Source organism: Sceloporus occidentalis, unplaced genomic scaffold (assembly GCF_023333645.1).
Source record: "Sceloporus occidentalis isolate IW3139 unplaced genomic scaffold, rSceOcc1.0.p SCAF_2, whole genome shotgun sequence".
Taxonomy (NCBI): Eukaryota; Metazoa; Chordata; class Lepidosauria; order Squamata; family Phrynosomatidae; genus Sceloporus; species Sceloporus occidentalis.
The window spans coordinates 231,905,780-231,930,079 of record NW_028316982.1 but is presented as its reverse complement, the minus strand read 5'-3'; the positions used below and the strand labels follow the sequence as shown (position 1 = coordinate 231,930,079).

Below are 24,300 nucleotides of genomic sequence, written 5' to 3'. Positions count from 1 at the left end.
TCAGCCCGGTGCATGATGGGAGGTGGTCCACCGTCTCAAGCCTCCCTTTATTCATGATGGGAGGTGGTCTGCTTTCTAGAACCCTCACCTCCTCAGCCTATTCAGGCGTATTGAAAGCTGCCCAGTCTTCGTTTAAAACCAACCGTGTTCCCTTTTCACCCTCAGCGCCATTAGCCGTCCAATCAGCGTCGAGCTCCCGCCCGGTTGCCTAGCGTTCGGAGCAAGCGGGAAGTATGGCGGCGGCAACAGCAGCGGCGGCGGCGGCAGGGAGGAAAAGCGAGGGGACAAAGCCAGCCATGGACGGCAGGGGAGGTAGGTGGGCCTAATGGCGCAGCCCAGGGTTGGTGTGTTGAGGCCTAGGGCAAAGCGAGGAGAGGCAGTTAAGCCCCCCCAGAGAGTGTTAAGCAGTGCCTTGTGGGAGTTGTAGTCTTTGTGCTGCTGCAGTTTGGACCGTGGCATTAAGCTTATTTTTAGAGCCGGACTACAAATCCCAGAGGGCCTTGCTGGAGGGCCTTTGTCTTCTCTTTGAAGTGGGAAGATTGGGAGGAGGGCTTGAAAGCGTGCCGAGGTCACAAAATCCAGTTCGACACCCCCTTTAGCTGCCAGGGCTCTGTGCTATGGAATTCTGGGAATTGTAGTTTCATCTGGCACCAGAGCAAACTACAACTCCCAGAATTCCATAGCACAGAGCCCAGGCAGCTAAAGGACAAGTCAAACTAGATTGTTTCTGAGCTGCAAATCATGCAGCCTTTATCTCAGAGGCTGCCTCCGCACTGCAGAAATAATCCAGGTTGACACCCTTTAACTGCTATGCTATGGAATTCTGGGAACTGTACATTTGGCCGTTAAAGGGATGTCAAGCTGGATTATTTTCAGCCGTGTGGATGCAGCCTCTGGGACAAAATGGCCTCCTTTTTCCCCTCCCCTTGAGACACTGCTTGAGAAGCTCTCTTACAGCCAAAGTCTTTTCTTTTTCTGTGGCTTCCTTCTGTTTGAGTGTATAAAGAAAGGGGGGTCAAACTGAACTGAGCATATAAAGGGGTGTCAAATTTCTGAACTGCAGATGCAGCCTTTGTCTCAAAGGCTATGTCTGCTGTTTAATGGCAGGTGTGATCACCCATATAAGTACACAAGACAGTGGTTTGTGTTTTCAGTGATTTTTAATATGAAGCACTTGTTTTGGTAGCCAGTGCGGAGTAACGGTTTGAGAGTTAAACTACTAGGTCTTGGAAGACAAGGGTTTGAATCTTGGCTTGAGCATCAAAACCCATTGGGGTGACTTTGGGCAAGTCACAGTCTCAGAGGATAGCAATGGCAAAACCCCTCTAAAGAAAACCTGCCAAGAAAACCCCATGACAGATTCACCTTAGGGTCACCATAAGTCAGAAATGACTTGAAAGCTCACAGCGGCGGGTTAGCAACAGTAGCTACAACAGCTGGGTGGGGCTGTCCTGTACAGCAGTAGCAATACTAAAATATAAGTAGGAGAAGTGTACAACTTTTACTATGAAACTTCTCCCTGGTGTGTATTAAACATGTATGTCTTCCTCAGAACATGAGACTTTTTAAAGCAGCCATAACCTGGTGTCTTTCACATATGCTGGATGACATGTCCCTCAGCCCCTTCACCAGCTAGCTGAATGGTGCCATGCTGGTGAAGCCTAGTCTGATTTACATATTCCACCAAAGCTAATAAATGTTCCAGAAAAGTAAATAAATAAATAAATAAAACTTTTATTTTTATCCCGCTTTTCTGTAACTAAACAATCAAAGCAGCTCACAACATATTAAAATATCCACATTTACAACATTATGTCCCAAATTCCCCCTCTTAAAACAGGATTAAACATGTTACAATTAAAATATCTATTAAAAACACAATTAAAAAACATAATAAATATATAACAAGGACAGAGCAGTGGGCTGAGACATGATGCGGGGGGCAGTCATTCTGTGGTTGGGCAATTTAATCAGGAAAGGCCTGCCGGAAGAGATCCGTCTTGACAGCTTTTTTAAATGTGTCTAAGCTGGCAATTTGACGGATCTCTTCTGGCAGACCGTTCCATAGTTTGGGAGCAATTGCAGAGAAGGCCCTCTGGGAGGTAGCAGTTAGTCTGGTTTTTAAAGGCTGCAATAGATTCCTCCCAGAGGACCTGAGGGTGCGGGGCGGATTATATGGAAGCAGGCGATCCCTGAAATAGGTTGGACCCAAGCCATGTAGGGCTTTAAAGGTTATAACCAACACCTTGTCCTGTGCACGTAGGGCTGCCATAATTGTCCACTTTTACCAGGGACAAAATGTAGGACAAATTCAAGACCAAACTGTAGGGCAACTGCAGGACAAAACTCAGCTCAAAATGTAGGACATTTAAGGTCCACCATTTTTCTTCAATGTCCTACATTTTGGGCTGAGTTTTGTCCTGCAGTTGTCCTACAGTTTGGTCTTGAATTTGTTCCACATTTTGTCCCTGGTAAAAGTGGACAATTATGGCAACCCTATGTGCACGGAAACTAATAGGCAGCCAGTGAAGAGATTTTAGGACGGGTGTTATTCGGTCACTCCTAGTTTTTCCAGCGACCAGCCTGGCTGCCATATTTTGCACTAGTTGAAGTTTCTGGACTAGGCACAAGGGTAGCCCCATGTAGAGTGCATTACAGAAATCAAGTCGTGAATTTACCAGTGAATGTACAACAGTTTCTAGGTCCTTTACTTCCAGGAAAGGGCGCAGCAAACGAGTTAACCAGGCCAAACACAAACAAATACTTTCAAAGTTTTTTGTGGGTTTTTTGGACCATGTGGCCATGTTCTAGAAGAGTTTATTCCTGACGTTTCCCCAGCACGAAACGTCAGGAATAAACTCTTCTAGAACATGGCTACATGGCCCAAAACCCCCACAAAAAACGATGGATGCCGGCCATGAAAGCCTTCGACTTCACTAATCATTTCAAGTTGTAGACTCTTGGACTCAGGGGATGTCTGTTTTTAAAACACATTTGTGTGCAAGAATACTTAACATAATCATATTTTTGACCTATAAAGCTTTCATCATGTTCTCAAATAAATAAAATAAAAAATTTTAATAACATTTTTATTTCTATCCCATTTTTTGCCAAGCAATCAAAGCTGCGTACAGCAAGTTAAAATACAACTATATATATACAGTACCCCCCCTTAAAACAAGATTAAACAATATAAGATTAAAAACCAACTAATCCAAACAAACAAACAAACAAAAAATCATCATGGGCAGAGTCACTAGATGGAAAGTCTTGTCTGTGACTGAGTATTTTATTCCGGGAAGACCTGCCGGAAGAGATCCGTCTTAATGGCTTTTTTAAAGCTCTCTAGATAGTTAATGTGACGGATCTCCTCTGGCCGGCCATTCCATAAATTGGGAGCGGTTGCAGAAAATGTCCTCTGGGAGGTTGCCGTCAGCCTGGTCTTTAAAGGTTGTAGAAAATTCCTCCCAGAGGACCTGAGGGTACGGGGCGGATTGTATGGAAGCAGGCAATCCCTTAGATAGGTTGGGCCCAAGCCAGGTAGGGCTTTAAAGGTGATAACCAACACCTTGTACTGTGCCGGAAACTGATAGGCAGCCAGTGGAGTGACTTCAGTATTGGTGTTTTATGGTCACTCCTTGCTGTTCCTGTGGCCAACCTGGCTGCAATATTCTGTACCAACTGGAGTTTCCGGACTAGGCACAAGGGTAGCCCCATGTAGAGTGTATTGCAAAAATCAAGTCTTGAGCTTACCAGCGCATGTACTACAGTTTCGAGGTCACCCTGTTCCAGGAAAGGGTGAAGCTGGCGTATCAGCCGAATATGATAACAGGCACTCTTGACTGTCGCATTCACCTGATTCCTCATCTGAAGCGACGGGTCGAGAAGCACTCCCAGACTACGAACACAGTCCTTTGAGGAGAGCGTGAGCCCCTCTAAGACTGGAGGTTGCAGCCCAATACCTGGTTTGGGGGCCCCTACCGTAAGTACCTCCGTTTTGTCTGGATTCAGCTTGAGCTTGTTTTCCCTCATCCAATCCATTACTGCCTGAAGACACTGGTTGAAGAGAGAGATGCCATCTGTCGTTGTCACTGATGACCAGGACATGGAGAAATATATTTGGGTGTCATCGGCATACTGATGACACCCAGCCCCATATCCATGGATGATTTCTCCCAGCGCACATCACCACACACAAAGCTGATGGGCTTTGTGTGTGGTGATCAGGTGAAATTATTTCTCCCTGCGTTATCTGCCTTCAACACATACATTGACATAGGGTTCACACCAGTCTTCAAGATCAAAGTATTTTTGCCTTGTTAAAGATGTACATAGGCAATGTCTGTGATACACAGTCACTTCAATTCTTACCTTTATATTTACCAAGGTTGTCTATTTTGAAAAAAATAATATCAATTTTGGTTATGGTCAAATATTACAAGACTGTTTTCTGTTTCCAAGTATATTACCATCATGGATTAGTTCCTAAAAGTGGTGATTGTATAAGTTTTTGAAAAGTATGGAAATCTTCGTTTGACTCAAGTGAATGACTTCATTCCTTTTTAAACTTTTGTCTTTCCTCTGTTCTCCTAGGCTTGTTAGTTAATTGGTCAGGCCAGGGTTTACAAAAATTGGGACCCACTTTATCCTGTGATGCAGATATGCATACTTTGGTTCTCGATAAAAATGAATTGGTTAAATTGGAGCACCTGGAGAGCTGCAGGAATCTGGTACAGGTTAGTTGTCTTTGTGATACAAACATGCTATGCAGATTACATGATGCCTTTTACAGTTACAGCAAAAATTTGGGGGGGGGGGATTTAAGTAATGGTACCACCTGCAATGTGTCAGTATATGTTCCTTTTGTAGCAAGCTTCACATTGGTCCAAAACACACTGCAGAAATAATCAAGTTTGAGACCGCTTTAACTGCCCTGGTTCAGTAGTAGGAAATCCTAGGAATTCTTGTTTACTGTGGCACCAGAGCTCTCTGACAGAGAAAGCTAAATGTCTCACAAAACTACAGTTCCCAAAATTCCCTAGCATTGAGCCAGGGCAGTTAAAGTGGTTTCAAACTGGATGATTTCTGCAGTGTGTTTTGGACCTATGTTTTATATGGAGGTGCCGCCTCGGAAGAATATATGGAAGTGGCAACTTACTCTAAAGTAGCCAGACTGCAAGATGCAGCTGAGCACAAAGTGTATGTCGCAGCAATGTAATTTCAGGGCTCGGTTCAGAGTGCTTGTGTAACCCTTCAGATGGTTAGTTCCTCCATGTTTAAAGGATTGCTTGATTCTACATGAATTTAACTATCAGTAAGATCTGTTTGAGATGCCCTTGTGAGGTTAGCTGTGTGGCTATTAGAGAAAGGTCTCTTAACTGGTGCCACCATAGAACCTCATCTATTAAACATGCAGCTGCTCTTTCCCTTTACTCATTTGTCCTATTTTCTCATTCTTTTAATCATTAAAAGAAAATAAAGGAAAAGGTATCTCAGTTAAAAACCATAAAATATTTACTATGTTTTAATAATTTTTGTTTTATTGATTACTGCTTTACTGTGCTTTTTATTTGTTTTATTCTTTGTGTTTACCATTACACCTTAAGCTGTCATGACACTACATTTGATGAGGTCACATTTTGCAAAGTGATTTTCTGACTCCAAGTACTGTATATTTCTTAATACAGTAGTCCCTTCCCTTACGCAGGGGATCCATTCTGGACCCCCCACGTAAGGGGATTTTCACATATGCTCAAGCCCCATTTAAATGAATAGGGCTGGTGCACACGGTGGTGCAGTGGCACGTGTGCACCAAGGGGCGCGCTTGCCCTTCTTCCGGAGCGGCTTTCAGTGTATGCTGAAAGCCGAGTAAGGTGCCTGCATATAAGGTGGGCGCACTGTATATTGTGTCATGAAGTTTTCAAAAGTACTGAAATCTTCATTTGACTGAAGTGAAATTACAGTAAGATTTTGCACCATCACTGCTTCTTGTACAGTACTGATATATACTGCAGCCCTATCTTAAACCAGCTATAAAGGCTTGGGACGTGTTACAGGCCTCTTCTGTAGGAGAGAGTTGCATTGTTTTGAACTAGGTTTTTTAAAGTGTATGTTTTAAATGGTTTTAATATGGTTAATAGCTTCATTCTGTTTTAATTCAGACTTTCCATTTCATTTCATTATATTTTAATCATTTTTAATTGGTAAGCTACCTTCAATCCCAGCAATGGGGGAAAAGGGTGGGATATCAGTGCTGATGATGATTTTGCCAGTTGATCTCAGAAGTCTGCCAACAGATCAGATTGGCCTACTGCTGGTCGTTGGTCAGCTTTATTAGGTAGGACAACTCTCAAAGTCTCTTTTGTCTTCCTATTTTGCAGTTATCAGTAGCAAACAATCGGCTAGTGAGGATGATGGGCGTAGCAAAGCTGACTCAGCTTCGTGTATTAAATTTGCCTCACAATAGTATTGGTTATGTAGAAGGATTGAAGGATCTAATGCACTTGGAATGGCTAAACCTGGCAGGGAATAATTTAAAGGTAAGATTTCCTTTTTAAAAAATCACATAAAAGCATGCAGATATTAAAGTTGTTGTGCTAGGGGGAGAATCTTCATGTAATTGACAAAATATTAAAGGCAAACATTTACAGTGAACATGGACTCAATTTCTCATCTGAAGCAGTGGCTTTCCCCCACCGGGTGTCACTTGGTGTGGGGTTTGCGGGCGGAGCTAAAGGGCATGCCCTTTCCCTCTATCGCTTCCCTGCACCATTTTATTCAGGAGTAAGTTGGCATGTGGGAGGGAGGGAGGGAGGGAGGGAGGGAGGGAGGGTAGCTTGCCAGAGCATCCTCCCCCCCCCCCCCCCGGTGCATGCCTGTTTACTCTGGAGTAAAGTGGCACGAGGAAGGTAGGGAAGGTGCCCAGAGCACACTCCCACCCTGCTGCACACTGATTTACTTTGGAGTAAACTGGTGCTGGGTAAGGAGGAGATGCACTTGGCTGGGTCTCAACAATCCTCTGGAGTATCACCTGGTGCGGTCCGCACCCCCACAATGATGCTACTGATTTGAAGCAGCAGTAAGTGTTGGGAGATATATTTAGTACTGTTTAACTGGGGATTTAGATATGTTCAGAATCAGTTTATCTGAAACTGCCTTATAAGCCTGCTGTGATGTTATAGACTTTTAAGAAAAAATGTAAGTGATGTGTAGTATTACATTCTAAGCTAAGGATTTGTTTGGGGGGGGGGGGGGCTGTCCAAATGAGATTTTCAAAAGGTTGATGTTGTTGGAGCGTAGAGACAGGCTGTGTCCCCTACGACCACACGCAGAGTTGATGCACATAGGCAGGACGCCTAGAAGGTGGTCTACGAAGAGCAAAGCTTCTGTGAGGCCTGCAGCTGCACAGCAAATTTCCTCCCACAGAGCCTGCCGTTTTGGGCTTCCACCCTGATACTTCACTCAACAGGAGGGTTTTTAATCTTTGTTGCAAACTATTTATAAAGATTACACAAAGTATCAGACAGCTGTCTTGAATACTCACAGCTATACAAACTAATAAAGGGCTTCACCAACCACCGACCATAACAACCCAGCAATAGAGATAATTACCTTCTCCCTCATATAGATTGTCTTCTTGAAAGTCATATGACAGTCATGCCACCAATGAAACCTGGCTGGTTTCATACCCAGTATCTGTTGCATCAGAATATCACCCATGATGCACTGCTGGCTGACTTCACCTACTGTTCATCTTGCATCAGACTTCCCATGATGCACAGCTCACAAAATACTGACTCATGCACCTGTCACTTGAACTGTAGTAACCTCTGCTCAAGTTCCTCCTAGTGGCCACATCCATGTCATTTTCAGACCAGTGTGGCACATGGTCCTGACAGATGTGTATATTAGAGTGAGAGATGTGAGTTAGGGAGTGATGAATATGTTAAAGAGATGTGTGTTAGTCAGCTAGTTAGGGCTAGTCAGGACTTAGATGTATTAAATAAGCTGGTAAATTTATTTACTTGTATTCTGCCTCTCTTCCAGTATGGGAACTCAAGGTGGCTACCAACAAATTTAAAACTGTACAATTAAAAACAATACAAATGCATTAAAAAGTGTTAATATAAAGTTTTTTTTAAAAAAAACTATCATAAATTTAAAAAACATTACACATTAAAATGGTAAAATGTATCAAAAACTTTATATAAATCTTGACACCTGAATTGCACAGTATTTAAAAGCCCATTTTTTGTCATTTTTAAAAAGCCAGATGACACAAAAAATGTTTTACTTGTTGCCAAAAGGAGAGCGGGGGTGGAGCCATCCTCGCCTCTCTAGGGAGTAAGTTCCAGTGCATGGGGCAACTACAGAGAAAGCCTTCTCCCTTGTTCCCACCAAATGAGCCTGAGAGGGTGATGGGACAGAGAGAAAGACCTCTCTGGATGATCTTAGAGCCCCAATGGGCTCATAAAGGGACATACGACCCTTCAAATAAGCAGGATCCAAGCTTTATAGGGATTTATAGGTCAAAACCAGCACTTTGAATTGTACCCAGAAGTGGACTGGTGACCCACAGAGCTGTTGTAAATAGGGTACGCTCCCTGTAGCCAGCTCCAGTTAACAACCTATCTGCAGTTGTTTGGATGAGGTGAAGTTTCTGAGCACTTTTCAAAAGCAAACCCACACAAGAGTGTGTTGTAGTAATCCAAACAGGAGGTAACCAAGTCATGTACCACTATGACGTGATCCAGCTTTCCTAGGAATAGGTGCTTTTGGTGCACTAGCTTTAACTGTGCAAAAGCACTCCTGGTCACTGCTGAAACTCAGAGATGAATTCAGGAGTATCCCTAAACTGCAAACCTTGTAAAAAGGCATTAATCACTTATCTTACCCACTCAGCAAGTCCTCCTTTGTCCTTTTTTATTAGCCAGGACGGGAAAGGGTCTAATACATATGTGGTGGCTCTCACTTTCCAAGAATCCTGTCCACACCCTCAGGCTGGACAGATTGAAAATAATTGTAATATGTTTTTTGTTTTAGATGCTACATGCTGCCTTGAATCCCATGATGGAGAAAGGCAGGATATAAATTAAAATAACAAATAAATTGTTGAATTATCAATTCACAAACATACACAATAAGTATATGACATTTCATAATTTTAATATTTTCTCTTTATATAGACTATAGATCAGATCAATTGCTGTACATCTCTTCAACATCTTGACCTGTCAGACAACAATATATCCCAAATAGGAGATATTTCCAAGCTCTTATCTCTAAAGGTGAATGCTGTTTAGTTGTTCTTGGTTGGATTGTTTTGTTTGATGTGGTGCCTGTTCTTTATTAAGACACAATCTTGTGCAGTTATTGGATGGCTAGTCTCATTGCACCCAGTGGGACTTCCTGCTGGGTTGTCATGCATTTGATTGTATGGCAAAGCAATTTTAGATTTAATTCAGGATTTTCTATATCCAAATATTTTTAAAATAATTTTGGTACAGAGCAAGTTCATCACACTTTGAGTATCGTGTCCAGGACTAAATTGTTCTGTCAATTTTACTAGATCAAATGTGTAACTTCCTCTGGATTTCACTTATCATATTGTACTTTAAGCTTCTGGGGCTTTGAGGGCTGCACTGGCATTCCTAGAACCCTTGGGGGCCCTTTTCTCATGCAATTCCTGAAACAGCTGTTGTTACTGAAGGTGCTGAAGAAATCACAGTGATTCTCTGGATGGTCCCTATGTAAGGGACCATCACATACATAAGGGTTATTCCCCACATGCTAGGATAGACATACAGAGGTATTATTTGTTTCCTTCAATCCAAAATCAATGGGAAATAAGGCCTCTGAGCAAATTGCAAGATGGCTAAACATATGCATTTGGCTGTGTTATGATTTAGCACAAAGTTCCTTGAGCAAACAACATGTGACCTCACTCCACCCAATCCATGGCAACTACTACAGCTTATTTAGTGTCAGCAATGCTTGCAATGTGGCAGGATGGAAAGGGCTATCAACATTTGTGAAACACTATAAAATGGGCAAATATAAATCAGCTTGGACCAGTTTTGAGCATTTTGTTTGTACTGTGCTAAAGTCAGTATTATAATTATAAAGCAGCTACTCCTGCTCAAAAGTGTGAGGCTAGGATATATCCCATATGCATGTGGTTGCTCCAGTGGGCCATCCAGGGAATGAAGAATTGGTCTTGGCATGAAGTTTCATTCTTGGATGGTCTGGAGGAACAATCCACCCCCTGTCTATATACGGCTGTATAGTAAAAGGAATATAAGATCATTTTACTGGGAAACAGGGGCCACAGAATGCATCCTGTTAACAAGCACAAAATTGTTCCTAGCAGTCTGCCAGACAGTAGTTTGATGGGTTGTCAGGAGCCCAGTTCTGCAGAAAAACTGGAAGAATGAGGAGAGCTACTCTAATGTGTTGTGTTTCTCTGTAGAAACACTGGTCCTGTGGGAAGTACAAACCACATGCCCAATTTGTCAACTGAATTTTGGAGCTTGGGGTGGTAACTGTAAGTGCCAGCGGCCGCATAAATGACCATTGTGGATCACATTATATAGTGGACCATTGTTTATCCTCTGAATTATATCAAAGTGAACCCTACTTTGGAATGTGTAGACATTCCTTTTAATGTGTTCTTTGTTTGAAATGTAACAGGAATACTCTTGCCAGCCATTTTGCAATTTCTGAGAAGAACTCAGTGTTTCACTGTAACTCTCTAGAGCAAGTTCTTAGGGTGCATGGGGAACTGTAGAGTAAGAGGAACCCTGTCCTGGTTCAGTAGGTAGAAGTAATTCTGGCAGCAAAATAGCTTGTGTTCTGTTCTGTTATTTCACAATGCTATATTATTATAGTAATACAGTAAAAGAAAAAGGGTTATGTATATCTCTTTTCAAGTTCAAACCACTTCATATAGAATAGAACAAATGCCACATATAATGCATTCCTTCCTTTCTGGTGTCTCTCAAGACTCTATTGCTGCATGGAAATATTATTACATCATTGCGGACAGCACCTGCTTGCTTGCCACAGAGTCTAGCTATTCTTTCTTTGGCAGAAAATGAAATCAGAGACTTGAATGAGGTAAGAATACCAGTTCTAATAAGAATAAATATTAACACATTAAACAATTCTAAATGTAATGCAATGTAACAGTCACAGCTATGCAGTCTGTCAAATTTGATAACATCATCAGGTCCCAAATAAAATGTTATGTTCTAATCTGGTGGTGAAATGAAACCAAAGTCAGAAATATTTTGGCCTTTTATCACTTTTAAATGAAGCCAAAGTAAGCACCAATAATCATTACAGTCATGTTCATTTCTGAAAATATTTGATTCACTATATGGGTTGCAACCTTTAATACACTCAGAAAATAAAAAGTCACTTTATCTGTAGAAAAGTCAGCTGAATCCTGTACCCCTGCTCATGGCTGGCTGTATACGTAGAATGTGACAATACAATATTTAGTTCTTAAAACTGCTGAATATTGACAGTTGATCATAGATGTTTTTTTTCCTTCCAGATCTCTTTCTTGGCTTCTCTTCCCAAACTGGAGCAATTATCAATTATGAATAATCCCTGTGTGATGGCCACGCCCTCTATCCCAGGATTTGATTATCGACCATATATTGTCAGTTGGTGTCTCAGTCTTAAAGTCCTTGATGGCTATGTGATTTCTCAGAAAGAGAGGTAAGGAAATGAAGGACACTAGGTAATAAACATGATTAAACAACAATAATGCACTGTATGTATGTATGTATGTATGTTTAAAATTAATTGCACTCCTACTTCCTTTTGCTTTCAACTTCTAAATAGCTGCAGCTTTTATTACTACATAGCTTTGCCAAATAACAGCTGGAGTGCAGTGTTACTGAGAGTGGTGGTTCATAGACCAGTGCTGGTCTGTGTTTCATTGGCCACCATTTTCCAGGAAATTGTGTTAGTATGGTAATAAAATAACACAAATATGAAGCTGGTTCTATGGTCCGCTAGGGAAAATATAGCCCATGTTTACATCAGATATCTTGAGATGCACTGCTGTACAGAATATACATGGAATTTAATGTTCTACCAGAATATATTTGTACTAGAGATGTAGCCTTTCCCAGATTATTGAAAGCTTCCACCCTCCAGGGGCGGGGCTGCATGCTGGGGGTGGAGCTTCCACCCTCCAGGGGCGGGGCCTCATGCTCTGCCCCCGGAGTGATGATGATAATAATAATAATAATAATAATAATAATAATAATAATAGTTCCAAGCATGGAAACTACTACAAAGCAATTTAAAGAAAGGAAGAAAGCATGCACACTGTCTCAACTCAGAAAGGCACAAGGTGCTGAGAGGGGATTTTGCACAGAGAACACCAAGGGCTCCTTCCCGGCTTCTGAGGGGCCTCCAGGCCCTCAGAGGCCGGGAAGGAGGAGGGGGACACCTGCGCGGGCGTCCTCGCCAGCTCCTTCCCGGCTTCTGAGGGGCCTCTAGGCCCTCAGAGGCCAGGAAGGAGGAGGGGGACACCCGTGCGGGTGGCCTCGCCGGCTCCTTCCCAGCTTCTGAGGGGCCTTCAGGCCCTCAGAGGCCGGGAAGGAGGAGGAGGAAACCCGCGCGGGCGGCTCCGCCGGCTCCTTCTCGGCCTCTGAGGGGGCCTCAGAAGGAGAGGCCTGGGGCTGCGCGGGCCCTGGGAGGAGCCCGCAGAGGCCCAGGAGGTGGCGGCGGCAGGACCGGCCTGGGGCTGGTCCTGCCGCCTCCACAGGCCAGATGTGGCCTGCAGGCCGGGGGTTGCCAACCCCTGATTTTAATGCACTCTACATGGGCCTGCCTTGGAAGAGTGTTCAGAAACTTCAGCTAGTCCAAAGAGGGCAGTTTTATAGAGATCACACAACACCCCTGTTGAAACAGCTCCACTGGCTACCAATCTGTTTCTAGGCACAATTCAAAGTGCTGGTAATGACCTATAAAGCCGTATATGGCTGAGGTCCAGGCTGTTTGGAAGACCATATCTCCCTATTTCAGCTGGCCTGGGCTCTGAGATCCTCAGGGCAGGCCCTTCTCTCGATCCCACCACCATCACAATTACAGTTGGTGGGAACATGAGAGAGGGCCTTTTCCGTGGCTGCCTCTAGACTCTGGAACTCACTGCCCAGAGAGGCCAGAATGGTCTCTTCTTTGTTATCCTTCCGCTGTCTACTTGTTTAGACAGGCTTTTAAAACAGAAAGTTTTTAAAGCATGTGATACGGTCTTGTTATATTGTTTTAATATATTTTAAGCATTTTAGTCTTTTTAACGTACTTGATTTTAACACTGAATTTGTTTTAATTATTGTAGTAATTTAATTCTATTTTAATATACTATTTTTGTATGTTTTTAACTGTTTGGTGTTTTTTAATGTTGTAATCCATCCTGAGTCCTAGCTCTAGGAGAAGGGTGGGATATAATAATAATAATAATAATAATAATTATTATTATTATTATTATTTCTGAACTAGTTAATGGCTGTTGATTTCTTTCTTATAGCTTGAAAGCGGAATGGCTTTATAGTCAAGGAAAGGGAAGATCATTTCGACCAGGCCAGCACCTTCAGTTAGTACAGTATTTAGCCAGTGTGTGTCCTCTTACTACTATGTTTGGGCTTCAAACTGCTGAAGATGCCAAACTGGAAAAAATACTACATAAACAAAGGTAAGAGCACTAACTTCTGTCATCAGTGGATAAACTACACAAATATATGCATTAGTCTGTGTCTCTGTCTGAGTCTGATCCATTCAAGAGCCATCACATAGATTTATAAATAGTCAATTACAGAATAAGTGATTTGTGCAAAAGAAGATTTTTAATGATGATTTGTGAAAACAGATAATGGATTAAAACAGAGGAAAAGCTCTCACACCAGTAGAGTGTACAGTTAGTTACTGGTCAGTTACTAGTCTCTGCTGAGGACTACCAGGAAATGATAGTCTCCTCTGAAGCCCCAAGTTCCCCATGAACACTGGGACCATTCTTTACTTTGAGCAGCAGTCACATTCATTTGGCAAAACTGGAAACTTTTCGTAGGATATCCACAATAAAACACCTATCCCTTATCCCCCTGGATTGGAAACAATGGTGAAAGGAGGGGGAATGAAAAACATGTTTTTAGCTGTGAATTAATATTTTGAATACTTAGAAGCAGGATAAAGAATTCAGCTCTAACTATTCTGCATGCAGAAATGTAACCTCTTTCAAGGACATGGCAGGCTGTCATGGTGTCAGTTTCTCCCATGACTGCTGTTTCCATAGCCTGTGCCCATGCTTGTTTATGCCATAGCTCCAAGATCATGAAACCTAGGCACCCGAAACTGGCATGGACACTAAGGCACATGGTTTCCTAAAATGAATTACCGTAATCAGTTAGTTACTTTGAGTTTGAGCATAGCCTGCAGTACCACCTTTAATCACTAGGTTTCTCTAGCCATCAGAAATAAACTGTAGTTAGGCTTTGCATGTTTATTTCTTCAAAAAACCTTTAGACAAGTTCAGCATGCACAACCTGAGGAGGAAGAAAAAATCAGAGAGAGACAGGATGTAGAAAAAAACCAATGGGTGTCTCAGAAAAGAGGAAAAAATAACGTTTCACTCTGTAGAGCACAGAGCACTGGAGTATGTGAGAGCGTGAAAACCTGTTTTCATGGAGAGGAGGGAGAAGATGAGAGGGAAGAGAAAGTACTTAAGGGGGAGGAAGGAAAAGAGCACTGAGTAAGTAGAGGGACTAAGAAATTCCTAACCCATGTGAAGCTGGGGGCTTCTGGTTTTTGTTTTAAAGCTGTGAAATAATAAACTGCTAGCTTTATATTAGCTACTACCAACCAAAGAAGCTGTTTTATGAAACTTTTAAAAAATCTATACTTGCCATTGTTACTGCTATGAAAGTACCAAAAGGTTCCTACAGCCTCTATGCCTCAATATATTAACAAATGAAACCAGGCTCTGATATTTGTCTTCAGGTTGCACCAGAGGCAACTGATGTACCAGAGTGAAGTTGATGAGCCACCTGTATCTTCATCTCTGAACAAAGGTCTGCCTGCTACTAGTGACCCAAACAGTCCTGTCCATAGGCCACAAATAATGACTGAAAGTGGTAAGATTCTTACTCAATCTGCTACTCACAATAGGGCCTGTTGTGCACTAAGCTAATAGTAATCACTTGCATTGACTATGGGCCAAACAGGTAAAAGAAGAAGTTAAGCAGCTATGGGTTAAGCAGCTATGTTCCTCCTTGCTTTGTCTGAAGTTCTGGGTCTTTTTCAATTCTAGGTCTTGCATTGAGTTACCTTTGCATTATACAGTGAATGAAAGTGTTCAATTTATTTTTGCTTTATTGTGATGGCTCTCACAGTTAGAGGTCTTTGAAAAGATGAGCAAGCTGATATTGGTTCTGTAACTTGCCTACAATCCCAAGCCATCAGAAGCAGTTCTTAGTTCAGAACTTGTAAAGTGCAGAACTTGTAATCTCTGTAGTGTGTCTGATCGAGTCCACTGCATATCTGTCTCCTGTGTTCTGTCTTGTTGATGCTGAATTTTGAGAGAATGTTGGAAGCCAGCTTTTATGAATATATACAAAACCACCCCTGAGCTCAATGGAGACCTTTTTCATGTCCCTGCTACTCTTCATCTTAGTATATATTGTCCTCCCTACACTGCAGTTATTCCAGTTGGTAGATTGGTCTCCATTCAAAGTAATTGGCAGACATTAAAATAATGACTAGGGGAAGGGAAGTCTCAATAATGCTCTTTAGGAGTCTGTTGTGTATATTTGTTTTTTTTTTTATTATTATTTTACCTCTTAATGAATGTCTGGCAAAACAACACATAATACAAGGCATTGTAGTCTATTTCTTTTTTCTTTTCCCAGAACCTGTAATCAAGAAGAATACGTGGGTTGCAACAAAATCTAATGATGACCATTCCTATGCAGTTAAGTATGTGTCTCCAGCCTCAGTACAGGCTGAAAGAAGTGTTTCTAAGGATCTTTATCTGGATGACATACAAACTGATGAAGACAAATTGAACAGTAGTCTTCTGTCCTCTGAGTCGACTTTTATGCCAGTCACTTCAGGATTGTCTCCAGTGTCTCCTATTACAGCAGAGCTGAGGCTTCATGGAATAGATATTGATATGGAAGATGTAGGGACTGCTGACTTGGAGATTAATGAAGAAGATAAAGAAAAAGATAAAACCTCTGTTGTTCTTAGAGAATGTGCCATCAAATCAGCAGAGGTTGTAAAAACCCAAAAGGAAGATCACGAGAAAGGCACATTGTCCACTTCTGGTTTATCAATGGCCACTGTGACTCTATCTGCTGGTATTAACAATTGTCAAGCACCCTCTGAAGACCATCTGGAATATGACCTCAAGCAATCAAGTACACCTGAAGAGAACTTGCTCAAAACTGTCACATCTGCCAAACCTCTAGAACTGGCTCCTAATGAATCTGCTTTAATTCAAAGGGAAAGTATGCTTGAAGAAATGAACAGAGCAGCCATCAAACTGCAAGCCCGTTGGAGAGGATTTTATACAAGGAACCACCATCCCAGAGCCAAAGAAGTGCGTTATGAAATTAGACTCAGAAGAATGCAAGAGCACATTATACATTTAACTGAAGAAATAAAACAGTAAGTGGGCAGCCATTTTCAAGGTGAAAGTCATTTATTGATTTGATTTCTCTCTTACCTTTCTCTCCGAAGGGACCAAAGGCAGCTCACAAATAAAAATTCTAAAAACATATTACAACAAAACAATTAAAATTATCTTTAAAACAATATAAAGTTGCAGACATTAAAACCACACTAAAACCATGATACCCACCCTGTATAACAAACACCCAAGCCACCCCATGATTATACATCAAAAGCCTGCCTGAATAAAGACATTTTTGCTTCCCAACAAAAGGCAAGCAAGGAAGGGGCCAGCTTTAATTCCTGTGGAAGGGCATCCCAGAGGGCAGCAGCTGCCACCAAGGAGGCTCTCTCTTGTGTCTTCACCAGGTGAGCCTGTGATGGTGGTGGGACCGAGAGAAAGCCTTCCCCGGAAGATTTTAGGGCTCTAGCAGGTCCATATGGAGAGAGAAGGTTTCTCAAATAATTTGGATCTAAGACATGTAGGGCTTTGTAAGTCATAACCAGCACTTTGAATTGTGACTGGAAACGAACCAGTAGCCAGTGAAGCTGTTTCAGCAAGGGAGTTATGTTGTACCTATAACTTGCCCAGTCAGTATTCTGGCTGCAGCATTTAGCACACACTGAAGTTTCTGAAGAGTTTTCAAAGGCAGCCCCACACAGAGTGCATTACAGTAATCCAGACAGGATGTAATAAAGGCATGTGTCACTGTAGCCAGATCTAACGTCTCAAGGAATGGGCGCAGTTGGCACATAAGTTTTAACTGTGTAAACGCACTCCTGGCCATTGCTGAAATCTGGGCATCCAGGCTCAGAGTGGAGTCTAGGAGTTGACCCAAGCTGCTAGCCTGATCACGTAGAAATTATATTGTTAGAATTTGAGGCTAATCTTTAAACTTTACCTTGTCTAACTGCTAACAGTGTCACTATGTAAGTGGCAAGACACAGCTGTTCCATCCTCCTGAATTGATGAGGCTTTATGTCTTAAGGTGTTGTCTCTAATTCTGTGTTTAGAGCAAGTAAGAAGGTTATGGAGAACTACATCTGATTGGTAGGCTCTACTACAGTAAATCTATTGACTCAATGGGAACTTGGTATGTTAGCATCTACATAAATTCTATTGCTACAGTGGATCTACTCCAGTTGTATGTAGCAGTTGGATTTAGGACAGTAGAGCTCATCAGCTTCAGAAGATCTCAGAGGTACTGTAATGGGGCAATTTACTCTAAAGAAGAATAATTTTGATTTTTAATATAGAAGTGGGAAGCATCCAATGGAACCCAAAGAAAAAAACAAGAGTCATGTCTGAAGATATTCAATGTTGGGGCTCCCTTGGAGATACTAGCAGGACTGGAATTTGGGGAGAGACTCAGCACACCTGCAGCTCAGTTAGTGCAGCCCCAGCTGTTTGCACTGAACAATCAACCTCCCTAGATAAGGCAGGCAGCAAATGCACTATGACTGCTGGAAACAGCAATTGATGGCCTCCTCTGTGAGAGACATCTAGGCCAGCTCAGAGACACTGGCCTATTCTTAAATCCAGACTACTTTTCTGTATGCCCTCCTGTTGCTTTTAGTTCCCTGACTTCTGAGAGATACCCTGGCTCTTGCTATCTGGACTGCTAACCAACAATACATCTCAGTTCCCTGAGTGAATTACTACACTCAGAAGATGGTTTGTTTATTAATAGGAAAGGCATTCTACTGATAAGCGGGCCATCTTTTGAATGTTGTGACATCTGTCTCTTGTTAATGGGCATGATGATGATGATGATGATGGTATTTGAACATGTCATAATTATGTAGTAAAGATGTAATATAATACTCTCTAAAAACCAGTCTTGCATGTCCATGTAAGGGTCCATCAGTTGCTTCAGCAAACACGTTTGGATGGATCTGTAACCATATTGAACCTTCTCTGTATATATATTTATCATTTGTAGATTAAAGAAAGAAAAAGACGAAGAGAAGCTTCAAAGACTTGTGCAAGAGGAAGCAGTTAAATTCCTTTGGAACCAGGTAAAATTCCTATCTCTAAATCATTTTCTGATTTCATATCACGTTAAGGCACTGTAGGGAATAAACTGAAGAGAACTGTGTGTTATATTGTATAGCCAAGCTGAAGGATATTTTACAAAGGACATCCATTCTTGTGGATATTGCTTTTAATTATATATGTGAGAGCTTGAAAGAGAGAAACTGCATGTTTGACAACACATGATGTACATGTATGTCTCTTTCACTGAAATTCTAAAATTTCCTTTTTGTGGTATTTACAGGTTAGATCTATCCAGGAGTGGCAACTGTCAGTAAACCCACATTTGACTGCTATCTGGCAATGTAATATTCCAACGTCAAGCATTTCAGATCCCTCCAAACTACCTATGGAATCCCCTGAGCTAAATCAAAGGTCTTCTCCTGTTGACAGTTCAACATGGCTAGTTTCAGCTGCTGAAGTTCCTCATCTGAAATTTGCATCAGAATTTCCTGACTCAGGCTTTCATTCCTGTGTGACAGACCAAAATTGCCTTAATGAATCACAATGCTCTGAAGAAAAATGGTCTGAGGTGAATGAGGGCTCTCCAGGGAGTTCTTTGGAAACAGTCAAACCAAGTGAAGATTGCTTTCCAAGATGCCCTTCAAATAATGAGGAAATCCAGATGGAACATGGGGAATGCAGTAAGGTTAGCTTCAATAGTGAACAGGACAATAGTCTTCTCCAGCAGTATTTAAAATCAGTTGAGCAATTAGATAGAGCTGATGACAAGACAAGTTGCAGTAGTGGAACAGAAAGTAGTAGACCTTGTACAGCTCTTTCATCAGAAGACCAAAATATTGGATGTAGCACCATATTGGGCTCCCAAGAGGTGCTTGCTTCAACACAAGATGGAATTGGTCATGCATCAGAAGTGGTAGAAGGAAAACAGACAGATTGTGACACTTCATTCCAGGCATTTGCTGTTAGCATACCTGTGTAGCAATTAACACTTTTTGTTATTTATACATGTTTTCTATACTTTTGGGAAGGAAGAAATGAGGGAGATATGTGCTCCTTTATTGTTAGAACAAATTTGCTTGTGAATAGTTTTGCTAATTCTAACCTTTATCACTGTGTTAAATTGTAACAAGTAAGGCTCACTATGATTAATATGATGCACTTATATTTTTAAATGTGATTTAAACACTGACAGGTTTCTATGAAATATAATTTTGAAGATTCTGATTCCTTTTTGTATTATCTTTGTTGAACTAAGCCTTTACTCCCCCCAAAGACAAAGCATACATTCTTATTATGATTCTCATTTTAATAAAGTATAGGAAGAAATTAAAATAATATTTGTAATGTAAGACAAATAGGGAGACAAGGCATTAACCGTCAATGTTTGTTTTGGCCAACAGTTTGAAAATATAAGCTTACACTCAGGTACTAAACCATATCATGGATATTTTATGTGTCATCTTTACTACATGTATATATCAGAGCTTGGAATGTTAAGTTTCAAAAGGAACTCATTACTTGATCACCCAACACAAAATCACTGTTAAACTGCACTCCAAAGGTAACTCATGTATATGGATTTGCCAGAGCATACAGGAAAATTCACTCTGGTTCCCCAAGTGGTCAATTCAAATATTACACCTGGGAAATTCTGAGAAAAATGAAGGTATTAAAAAGCAATTCTTTCTAGCTGCAGTATGAAACAGCCACTCATGACCCTTCCTCCTCCTCTTCACATTGCTCAGACTAAGTCAAGACACACCAAGTAATGTATAACAAGTAGACAACTTGTTCCAGTCCACTGAAAAGTAGTGAACAACAGTTATGGACATGACAGGTAAAAACTAACTCAGTTCCAGCTTGGTGTTGCAAAAAAGTAACTAATTGCCAATTTAATCCATTAGAATAAATTAGTTACATGCTAACTCTAGTACATTTCTTCTTTCAACACAAGATTTACTACCCTATAGCTACTTACCTGTACACAAATCATGCTTTTGCAGAACTCAGGGAAAGCTTTCTCTAAAGATGATGGATGCAGCAGCAGATTTCAAGGGCTAGAGAGGTAGAGTAGTCATCCTCTAGCACTACATTCCAGTGATTGTTCCTCTTTTATAACAGGGGGTTGCTGATAAAATAATTTTTATTGATTAGATAGCAACATGGTCAGAGTTCTAAGGGTGCACCAACAAGCATTGTATAGCATACTGTATTATTTTGGCATAAGCCCCATGGTCTTTCAGCAAGGATGGGGTGATTATATATTAAGAATTTGTCATGGTTCATGTCCTTCTCAGTAGACAGTAGGAACACAATGGGACAGTGTTTGAAGGTGCTTAGAACAATTTGTTATTAGACAAGGGACCCTTACTGCATTAAGGTGACTCCTGGATCTTGTGCTTTCCCAAGTGATACCATGCTGTCATGGGAAATTTTAAGTCCTTCTGTTCCAGTTGTATATATTTTCCTCATATGTTACCCCATGAATTTCTACTTGTGACCTCCTTAGCATATGTTTTTGGTATTCACTCTCATCACTAAAGACTGTATTTTTCTATTTAGAAGACTTCCAGAATAGCCAAGGGGTTAACAGTTTTGCTGTAATCCTAGAAAGAGGCATTTTGTAAAAATGCTCATCACTTCAACTCGAACCTTAATCTTCAGGTGTACCATTATTGTTTTATGGGAATTCAATGTTTTATGCTGTGATCTTGTATTAGAAAAACAAAGACGAGTTAAGAGGACTCAATTGGAGACTTGCTCAAGGGGTCTTTAACCCTTATTACAGCTGCCTTTGTTCAAGATAACCCGTTATGTTTTTATGCTACAGCCATTACTTCTTCACTCATTCTTCTCTCATTTTGAAATGTCTTAGAATTATGAGTACTTTTTTTTAGTATGTGTAGGTTATAGTCCATTGCTAGTTCTGAAAATAAAATTAATCCCTGTAAAGCAGCACCACATAAGTCTATTATGTAGATAAGTAGTTAATTGATTACTGTTCTATGCTTAGTGAGATGGCTAAGCACAAAAAAGAACAATTCAGACAGTTTTTAAAGGTTCCATTAATTTCATTGGGAGAGTTCTTTAAGTATGTGATTACTGTAACTTTCACCCTTCAAAATTGATAATTCAATAAGATTAATTTTGACTGTTGCTTAAACTCTGTACAATTATTTTTATATAATGAAACACCTCTTTTGATGATAAACAAATGGACTAAGCACATCTGCCTTCTAGTTAAGCTTGATAGACTTGTCTTCCATTCCCACAGAAATCAAATGAGAGTTCAAAGACAACATTAGATGGTTGGAGAGTTGCAGACAGCAGAATGGTTGAGTAAAAATGCTGACAGAACATTGAAACAGAAGAATTATAAACAATTTGCTGCTGTGGCTAAAATACTGTACAGCTGAAAGGAGCTGATGAGATTGTGGGGGGAATTGTTGTTTCTTTAATTTGATGTAGTATGGAGGCATGCCTGGCTAGATGGTGTAGCAACCTGCTGTTTTAATATAGCCTCAAGAAGATACAGTGCCATAGGAGAGCTGATGCTACAGGAAAACCACATTTTCAAATAAGCTTCAGGATTTCCATAGTTTTTATCTCTGATAATGGAGCTTAAAAAGTCATGCTGAAAGGCTCTTTTTTTACAAATCCATATGTACTAATACAAGCGTTTTGTTTACACTCATCTTGGCATGTAAGAACCAAAATGCTTTTAATATATGAAGAAGTGCACCATATAAATACCAATGTGTACCCTTCCCAACTTTGCTATACCAAACAGTACTGCTCGGTATGCTTTGCTTGCATAGAATGTAGGCTGTAGTTACAATACAAAAGCTTTAATCACCTTTTGCAGAGCTAACTAATTTGTATGTATATACGTAAACATGCAAAAAAATTTGTGGCATTACATAGAGTAACTATTAAGAAAAAGCTTCTGTCATGGGGGAAGGTAGAGTAGGTTGGAGAGTGTTCAAACAAACACAGCAAACAACTTGTTAATTGGTTCCTTTTGGTCTGTTACTGGATTCTTAAAGTATCTGTGTTTAAGAGAGAAAGAATTATTTGCTGTCTTTTTCTTTAAAAAAACAAAATACTTTTCTTATGTAAATGTGAATGGTGTGTGTATATCTTGCTGTAGGAGGCCAAAGAAGGAACAGTAAGGGGAATAGGAGCATTTTGCAAGCAGTTTATAAACTGCCACCTATAGGCTAAATCCAACATAATTAGGTCAGTTTAAGTGAATAAATAGTTCTTGTTAGTCACAACTAGCAAAGTCCTATTGAGTCTCAAGATCACAAGGTGATTAATTTTGCTTTTAAAGTAAAATGGGAAAGTGAGGTGCTATGGTCCCATTGCAGTGCTGCATAGATCATGTGCTATTGCAGGTGCTTCTCTCTCATAAACTCCCCTTTCATCATAAGGCCACACTCTGGAAAATGCTGGCCTCTTTTTTAAATTGTGAATTAAAAATATTTTTTGAAATCATTTTCATGTAAGCCTTGGGTGTTGGACTACAACTCAGGAGCCCAGAGTACAGGTTCCTGCTCAGCCTTGGAAACCCACTGGGTGACCTTAGGCAAGTCTCTGAGCCTCAGAGGAAGACAAGGGCACCCTCCCCCCCTCCGAACAAAACTTGCCAAGAAAACCCCATGATAGGTTCACTTTAGGGTTGCCATAAGTCAGAAATGAGTTGAAGGCACACAACAAACAGCCTTATAACTGTGTGTGTATTCTCCAGTGTTCCAGTTAGGTTCTTTCTAGCATTTGCTCCTCTTATGCAAGATATTTAGACTTTAATCAGAGGTGTCTAGATATTTTATTAAAGTCAAATGGATTCTGCATCTTCGTAAACCTTTTTGGGACTGCATTTTCATCTTTGCCCATAATTTTTTAAAAAAAAAATGAAAATGAGAGTACTTTATATTGGTAACAGCAGAATCAATACTGAAAAACTGAGTCCAGTAAAAGGTTTTCAGAGCCATGTGACGTAACATTGCAATAGTTATGACGGTGTGTGTTTCAAAAAGCAACACAGGAGGAGCTGAGATAAATATATTTGTGTCCATGAAAGGCTGTCATCATTATGCAGCAATGCAATGTAATTTACTGCAGTTTGCTCAGTCAGGATCAAATGAAAGTATTGTTCTCTGTAAATCTAAAGTGTAATACAAATTTTATAACATTGTTTTTAAAAAGAAAAAATACCTGCATGCTATAATTTTTGAAAATGTGCAGTTCTGATTAACTTGTATTGATGTAACAGAATAAACACATTTTCTCAATGATGGGAGATGCTTGTTGTCTTATGGAATATCCTTGATTTGTTTTTTTTTTTGTTTTGTTTTTTGGTGGTAGCAGGGAACAAGCAGACTGTGGCTTCCTGAGTCTTAGGTACTCCATTCAGCAGCTAGAAAGATCCTCATGGGGTGAACCAATTTAATGGAATTACTGTAGTTTGTGCGTACGTTGTACATTGTGCATAGATTGTAAGCCTAAGGGCAGGGAAATGTCCAATTAACAATTTGTAAGCCGCTCTGATAACCTTTTGGCTGGAGAGCGGGGTATGTATAAATAATATAATATAATATAATATAATATAATATAAT

At 40.7% G+C, this 24,300-nt stretch overlaps 1 protein-coding gene across 1 annotated transcript; it reads left to right on the top strand.

Annotated features, from left to right (window-relative positions):
* The first annotated feature begins 5 nt into the window (after nucleotides 1–5).
* Nucleotides 6–23,979, top strand: CEP97 (centrosomal protein 97). Its single transcript, XM_089512363.1, has 11 exons — nucleotides 6–312; nucleotides 4,594–4,736; nucleotides 6,381–6,539; nucleotides 9,186–9,287; nucleotides 11,002–11,115; nucleotides 11,558–11,724; nucleotides 13,547–13,711; nucleotides 15,013–15,146; nucleotides 15,921–16,680; nucleotides 18,627–18,702; nucleotides 18,963–23,979. Exons 1-11 carry the CDS (start codon nucleotides 234–236, stop codon nucleotides 19,659–19,661), a joined length of 2,598 nt encoding a protein of 865 aa, XP_089368489.1. The 5' UTR covers nucleotides 6–233; the 3' UTR covers nucleotides 19,662–23,979.
* The last annotated feature ends 321 nt before the right edge of the window (nucleotides 23,980–24,300 follow it).

What these genes read in the sequence shown, in the direction of transcription:
- CEP97 (XM_089512363.1), top strand. Translation starts at nt 234, where the DNA reads ATGGCGGCGGCAACAGCAGCGGCGGCGGCGGCAGGGAGGAAAAGCGAG. An exon ending in GCTGCAGGAATCTGGTACAG is followed by an intron (nt 4,737 to 6,380) that starts GTTAGTTGTCTT and finishes CCTATTTTGCAG; the next exon opens with TTATCAGTAGCAAACAATCG. An exon ending in ACAAATAATGACTGAAAGTG is followed by an intron (nt 15,147 to 15,920) that starts GTAAGATTCTTA and finishes TTCTTTTCCCAG; the next exon opens with AACCTGTAATCAAGAAGAAT.